Raw genomic sequence first — 8,226 nt, forward strand, 5'->3', positions numbered from 1 at the left:
ACGGCGGAAACGTTCTGGGTTGGAGGACGTCATGTACAGTATCATAACAATGAATAATAGTAAAGACAAGCAACAACATCCATTGCATTAATAGAATAATTTTAATACAAGCGTGTTCTGTATAGTATGTAAGACACCAAAAATATGATCAAAATACAAGATGAGTATTGTATGCGCTCCATCTTCTCAAAAGCATCATCAGTACCTGTCTACTGATGACCTGAGAATACAAGCTATTTTGAAAGAGTTTATCAGCATAAAGCTGGTGAGTTCATAAGTATTTAGTGTCATTGCTTGTAATAAAATGTTTGTAACAACGTAGTGTAAATGTTCATAGTTGTTAGTAAATGTTGGTAAATAGTTGAACTCTCCAGAAAATCCTATATTTTCTACTGAAATGTAGTCTTCTACCAAGACCCGACTGTTTGTATGTTTGTTCCTTTGTAAATGTAAGAGTTTTCCCCAATAAAACTATCATTATGAAAATATAGTTTACTTGAATGTGTATGTGATAGAATCACAAAATAAATCTCATGGGAAAATAATGTTTTTCCTTAGCAGTGACACTGTTGGTCATTAAGTGATGAAATACATACTCCAGGTAGTACTAAATGAACAATACACCTCAGGGGGTCTAAAGTAATAAAAATGTAGCCTCAGGTGGTATTAAATGAACAATATTCCTCAGAAAGTCTATTTTGCCTTTAATTCTTAATCGGTTAATTAAAGGTTTGAATGTGAACTCGTATGTAACCATGCTGATCGACAGCTGAATAACTGATGACCCTCCGGTGTCATATGTAGTGAGGTAACATTCTGTCACCCCTTGGCCTTATCGGCTGGGATTGTAGCTAGCATTCGGGATGTGGGAGTGTCTGTCCCGTATAGATCTATACACACAATGCCCGCTCTCCCTCCAGGAGACTCTGGTTACAAAGTGATAGTAGAATAAAGTGTCGTATCGAGAAGTAGTATGTCACATTCTGTTTATTGTATTCAAATGTTTGTATAGTATGTCATAGTATATAGTATATTCTCTTGCATAGTATATAGTGTGTTCTCTTGTATAGTATATAGTGTGTTTTCTTGTATAGTATATAGTTTGTATTGACTCATAACTATACTGACTCTTGTATACGTCATTGTAATAGTAGTAGTGAGTAGTAAACCCTTAACTATACGTATTATAGTTAAATAGCAATGTTGTAGGTATGCCTTTGCTACACAAAGTTGGTGAACTGAAGTGAAAGCTTTTATATCCAACACCTATATATATATGATATATAACTAAGATTTCAACAACATTCACACAAATAACAGGATACCGTAAGTCCACAACCAAACAAGGAAAAGGAAATCAGGTGAGCTATCAGTCCTAAGTCCTTCAAGTCTTACTTATATAAATTTATTGGTGTAGATATGGGTTTGAAAATAATGTAAGTTTAAAAGAGTTTGAAAACAGTTTTAGCATCTAAAAGAGTTTAATAAAAGGTTTTGAAGTACTTGAAATCCATAAGTTTGATATCAATTTGAAAGTAATAGTACATATTTTCTGTTTCTTCTAGTTATTAATCACATGCGATTAAAGCAATAACTAGAATGTTTCAACTTGTATTCCCCCCCCCCCCCCCCAAAAAAAAAAAAAAAAGCATTTTAAATCATTTCAAAGGTTGATTAAGGGGTATGAACTCACCTGAAAAGAGTGATGTGAATGTAAGATCGGAAAAAGGATGCTAAGTGTCAAGTGAAGACTTGAGCACACACGGATCCTATTTAGCATACAAAGACACAGATATGCATGCAATTAGAGTATATTCAACTAATTAAGAAGGATAACACCTTTATGGTCTAGGAAACACTTATATGGAAGTGTTACAATCACAAAGGATTGTTTAAAAGGAGTTTATGGTCACCAAATGGAGCTTTTTGGTCCAAGTGGTATGTTCCTCGGAGCTTTCGGACCTAATGGTATTCTCGGTCCGAAGGGTGCTCGGTCCAAAAACATAAAACTCGAGATATTTGATGCATGTGGTGTTTTTCAAGGGCTTTCAAACCTGCATAAGGGTTCTAAGTTTTATCCAAAGCCGTAAGTGAGTTTTAAGGTCTTAAAGGTACCTTTCTTTAGGGGTTTTCGGTTTAAGGAGATGCACTAAACCGAAAACTCCTTTTGTTCTTGGAAAAGACGATTTCAAGGCTTCTAAATCAAGTATCCTTACTAGATAAGAAGTGTAGGAAGTAGATACTTACAATATGAAGCAAAGAAGGGTGTTTTCAGCCCAAAACACTAGTGTGTGTTCTTGGTGTTTTTGAAGAACACTTGAAGATCTAAGAAAAAGAGAAGATTTCATGGGTGAAATCATGTATAACTACTAGATGAAGTGTTGTATCAACAAAGAAACACTTACATTTTTTTGAGGATTTAGAAGAAGCTCTTATGATACTTGAGAGAGAAAAGTGGGTGTTCTTGAGTTTGGACGTAAAAAATGAGGAAGGAAGGAGTAAACTCATGCCTTATCCAGAAGTCCTCGATCAAAGGGGGGTTTTCGGCCACACCCCTCATGCTTGGCCGCAACACCTTATCAAGGTGTTATTTGTTTTAATTTGTTCCCCAATAATTAAAAAAAATACTTCCCTTTGTTTATTCTCTCAAAGAATAAGTATTTAAAAATACCCAAATGTACTTTAAACCGAGCTAAATATTAGCGGAAATGAATTTGACTTTTAATTGAAGTTCTTGACAGTAGAGTTCGTACAAATGAAAATTTCGGGTTGTCACAAAAAATTTAGTTTTTATTTTTATTTTTTTATTTATATTTTTTTTTTCAAATTTATATGTTGATTATAAGATTATGTTAACTATTTATGTAACTGTGGTGAAATAAGTTTTTCTAAATTAAAATTGTTAAAAAATTATTTAAGATCGACAATATTAAAAGAAAGATTAAATGAGTTAGCTATTTTGTTAGTTGAAAAAGATTTAGTAAAACAAATTGATTATGAAAATTTCATTAAAGAATTTGAATCTAAAAAGGTAAGAAAAGTTAATTTGTGTCTCCAATATATTCACAAAAAAACATATATACATAATGTATAAGAAAAATATTATTGCCGATCCTAAGCCGGGATAAAGGAGGAGGGTTTACAATATAAAGTCAGTGTTGCAGAAATCGGCATTGGCGGTCAATTAATTGGCGATTAATCATTTGGCGGCCTTGAACCGATTACGTTTAGGGTGTTTGGCGGAAATTGGTCAAAATCGGTCAAAGTTGGGCTTGGAGGTCCTTGGTGGGATTTTTTTTTTTAAAATTAAAATTTTCAAATATTATACCAAAATTTTAAAATTTTCAATTTTTAAGCTTTCAAATTTTAAAATATTATACTTAAAATTTCAAAATTTCAAATTTTTAAAATTTTAAAATTTTAAATACTTAGTTTTTAGGGAATATTAATTTTTTTAAATAACTTTATTAATAATCAAGGGTCCCCGATTAATCTCCGGTTAATCCCCGTTTAATCCGATTAATCGTTTATCGTCTGTCGACCGCCAATGTACCGCCAAACGATTTTTATAACCTTACGTGAAATATAGTGGCCTCAAATGTTTGGTTCACTTAGTTTAACCGGCCCTTTGAATACGTTGGCCTTAGTGAGCTACTGAGCATGCTCTCTTTTGAGTGGATTGTCTTTGACAAAGATCCGCATTTTAGGCGTAATCACCTTGAAAATTAAAACCCTAATCTCTCTTAGATATGGTTAGGATTGTATTCTATCTTAATCACAAAGTAAAACTAATATGAACTGCAAAAATATCCTAAAGGATGAAAAATATTTTAATGAGATTCTTGCGAAGAGCAAACAAGCAAAAACTATAAAACAAATAATCTCTAAAAGATAATCTCAAATTGGTTTAAATTCTCAAAAAAGTTAAACATAATCATTAATGCTCAAATATCACATCGAGTGGAAAAGATCATCGGTGGTGACAATGAATGAGCAACTGTCATATTATAAATATGTTTACCAATGCCCAACTTTGATACAAAAGTCTTGCCAAACACATTTTTCTAAAATATAAAAATAAATAAATATATAAATTAGATTGTTACTTGAGGGTAAAGGTTTTGTGAAGAAGAAACTAAGTTTATAAAACCCAATAGAAATCCCAAAGCATGGGCCATATGATAATATGAACCTTCCAACACTATTGTACCCTTAGTTTGTTCATATTTCATGATAACGTTCTTTTATATTTTAGGTCTCTGTCATTGAAGATTGTAATTAACTTGTATTCGAATTTGTTATTTAGCGTTTTATCTTTTTATTTATTTACTAGTTTATAACCCGTGAGAAACACGGTTATAAAATTAATTAAATTTTCATATTAAAAAATTAAAATTATTAGTTAATTATTTTAAATAAATTATTATTTAAGAGATATTTTTTGTTATATAAAATTATAATTGTTGATTTAAATAAATACTTGAAGTTATATCACCTTATAATTTGGATTAATTTTATTTTATTTTTCAATCTAATGTTATAAATTTAATATAATTAGTGTGGAAAATTTAAAATTTAAAATTTAAAATAGATAAGCAATTATTAATTAGTGTAATTATGGTGGAAATTTAAATTTTGAAATTTAAATTGGATAATTAATAGGTTGACAAATGACATATATATGATATCCTAATTCTAATAAATAAGTAGAACTCTGCCACGTGTCAATCTATAAGACCTCCAAAATAGAGTTTTCCCGCTCATTTTATTCATCTATATTTACGTAAATGCCATACAATCCAAATTCAATAATTCCGGAAAAATCTGCAAACAAATATGTTAATTAATATTCAGATTCGAAAAACCCGATTAATTTTGAAAGTTTGTTTATTTTGATTGCAAATTAAATCCCTAAAAATCTGCAATATTATTCTTTGCAAACGTAATCTTCTTGATTCTTATTGATTCATAAAAACCTTTCAAACGTAAATACCATTCATACGGTTCTTTTCTTTTTACCATTCTGCTCCATAGAAATTCTGCTCCATAGTAATCTTTGCAAAATTATTCTTCTTTATTCTTCTTGATTCTGCAACGCTTAAAAAATCAAATATCATGTTAGTGTATTAAAATATCAGGATTACTAATATTTCTATGCTCTTAATGGTCTGATTTATCAGTTTCTATCATTTTTTCATTTTATTAGTGATGTTTGTCTTCTTCTTTTTCCTAATTCTTCTTAATCATCTTCTTCTTCTACCTTTTCAGTTTAAAAGACGTAAATAATGATGAAAATGATTACAAAATACGAAATTAGTAATAAAAATGAGAACTTTATTTTCTTTAAAAAAAACTGTTCTTCAAAGCTTTAACTATTACAATATGTTTTTTTTGTTTTGCTGTTTCATTTACTTTGATTTGCTGTTAATTTAAAAGGTTGCTAATTTTCCTTACAATTCTATAATGATTAAATTTATTGCAGAAAATGGAAATAGGAAATAAGGTTTACCTAAATAACATTGACCAGATAGATGAAAAATCACATATCAAGGTTCGGGTGCTTAAAATTTGGAACTTTGTCAGAAATAATAAAGTTTGTTCCATTGAAATGATCATCATGGATGAGGAGGTTTGTTGTATTTGATATATTTTTTATTCATCATTCAATATTAGACATGTTTCATGAACATAATAATTTTTAATTTTTTTTAAACAGGGTACACAATACCAAGCTCGTGTCTTCAATCATAATTTCTCCAGATTTCATCATCTTTTAAAGGAAGATGAAAGTTATATAGTTATAAAACCCAATATGGCTGCTGTTACTAATGGTTTTAGTTATACAGGTCATAAACAGACCTTAACTTTGGATTGGAAAAGCATCCTAAAAAAATGTGATGGTTTCTCGGGTCCGGTCAATGGATTTATGTTTGTTGACTTTAATTCTATCATAGAACAAACATGCCCAAAAGACACATTCTTTGGTTAGTCATAAAATATTAATAAAATCATTTTTTATCATTTGTTTTTTTGGTTATACATTTTATTATTTAAATATTACGAATTTAATCCTAAACTTTTATTTTTTTGTGGTATCTGTTGTGTAGATGTTATTGGACATATCGTGTCATTTAGGCCTCTTGAAACTTCAAATCCAGTACCATCCAAGCATTATATAAAAGTCACTCTTAGCAACCTAGAGTGAGATTATATTGTATTATTTATTTATTATTTATTATCTTTAATTAATCACAAATTAATATTAATATACTATTTTATGGTTTATTTAGTTCTGTACATCTGAAGGTTACTATTTTTGGAAGTCAAGCATATCAAATTTCAGAATACCTAAAAAATAACCCGACTGTTAATTTTGTTGTTATCGTGATGCAGTTTTTGAAGCTAAACATTTGGAATGGTTTGTATTCAGTCTTTATATATAGATGTTTATAATTACTGTTTTTATATAAATTTTAATAATTGGATATACATTTTTTACAGGTCTTGGTGAAGCTAAAAGTCATTTTGAAGTAACGAAATTGTTCATAAATTCTGACATTTATGAAATAAATGAGTTTAAAAATAAGTTAGTTTCCAATTGTTTTTTATTTTTTTATAATGTATTTTAACTTAAAAAAAAACACAAAACCTAATATTCATGAATCTAAATTAAACATTACAGGTTGAAATGTCATGACAATTTCGGTATAACTGAAAAAAGCATAACTACACTTCAAAGCTACTCTTCTTCATATACAGATGACTTTAAGGGCAATTTTCCATTAAAAACAATCTGTGAGATCACCGAACCAATTAAGGTATATTGCATTATTTTATATGTTTTACATTTTATTTTTGCATAATTTATTTTAATAATTTTTACATTTTATATGATACAGGAAATGAAGTTTTTATTAGTTGCTTCCATTGTTAATATAAGGCAGAATCTACCATGGTATTATGAAGCATGCAAAAAATGTGGAAAAAAAATTATCCCTGTTCCCAAAACCAATCATTCGTATACCAACCCTGAGGGAATTTCAGAAACTATGGTTGTCGAGTGTACAAATGCACAATGCAAAAAATCTGAATTTCAGTCAGTTATAAAGTATAGACATATTTATTTCTATTAATTTTGTCGATCTTAAAACAACACTAACAATGACATAATTATTTTTTGTTTTAGGTATATAATTCCAATTAACGTACAAGATTGTACTGGAACCATTGGATTGACTCTTTTTGATAGGGAAGCAAGGAGGTTGTTAAATATAAGTGCCTACGAGTTGAAAAAGATACATGATGCGGTATATTATTCATACCTTTAAAATCAAAAAACATTTACTTAATTTTTTTAATTTATTAAAATATATCTTACAGGCCGGAGACAGTGATGCCCTATTTCCAATGCAACTTAATGTGTTGAAAAACCGCAAGTTTGGTTTTGTTGTAGATATTACAGAATACAATGTCAACAACTATAATAACATCTACACAGTTCTTAGAGTTACAGAAGATATGTCCATTGTTTGTGAATTGGAAAGTAAAATAGAACTTATGGTATGTAATTTTTTATTGTTGAAAATTTACAATTCTTTAATGTTAAAGTACATAACGATTAACATATTTCCATTTTATTTTTTAGAGTAATCAATCTGTCTCCTTAAATCAAGTTGCTTTGGAATCCGATGATGTTGTACAGCCTGTTCAAAAGGTTTTTCATTTTATTTTATAAACTTTTAATTATATTAGTTATTTTTTTTAGGAATCAAACATTTTTTTTTAAATTAGGATGTGATCTCACAAACAGACGAAAGTTTTACACCCTCAACAGTTGATAAGTCAACCGCAACAAGTCCTTGCAAAATATCAAGTGATTTGAAGCGCAACCTCCAAGAAATTTATGATGTTGATTCTGGATATGATTTAAGTTCAACTAAGGCTAAAAGAAAGTCAACCGCAGAGGAAACTCCACTCTTGATTCCAAAAATTGAAAAGTGAGTTTCTATCGGTTATAAGACACATTTAATATATTTTGATCATTTGTTTTGGTTATAAAGATATTTTAATTGCTTGGTATGATTTTTATTTTGGGGTATTTAGGATGTCAAATATTATTGGTTTTGAATATTTTTGGATACTTTTATTGTTTTAAATTGGACAAGTTAGTTGATTTTGGTTATAACTCAAATAAAATATATTGCCCCTAACTTGATAAGTATTTCA

The 8,226-nt window shown here is 29.2% G+C and overlaps 1 protein-coding gene across 1 annotated transcript; it reads left to right on the plus strand.

Moving 5' to 3' along the window:
* The first annotated feature begins 1,916 nt into the window (after window positions 1-1,916).
* Window positions 1,917-8,001, plus strand: LOC145089321 (replication protein A 70 kDa DNA-binding subunit A-like). Its single transcript, XM_079027773.1, has 13 exons — window positions 1,917-2,086; window positions 2,920-3,031; window positions 5,483-5,629; window positions 5,717-5,846; window positions 6,108-6,201; window positions 6,291-6,418; window positions 6,502-6,586; window positions 6,683-6,818; window positions 6,900-7,096; window positions 7,187-7,307; window positions 7,381-7,560; window positions 7,646-7,714; window positions 7,792-8,001. Exons 1-13 carry the CDS (start codon window positions 1,917-1,919, stop codon window positions 7,999-8,001), a joined length of 1,779 nt encoding a protein of 592 aa, XP_078883899.1.
* Window positions 8,002-8,226: the final 225 nt, after the last annotated feature.

Source organism: Lactuca serriola, chromosome 2, assembly GCF_051521515.1.
Source record: "Lactuca serriola cultivar US96UC23 chromosome 2, Lser_US96UC23_V15, whole genome shotgun sequence".
NCBI classification, from domain to species: Eukaryota; Viridiplantae; Streptophyta; class Magnoliopsida; order Asterales; family Asteraceae; genus Lactuca; species Lactuca serriola.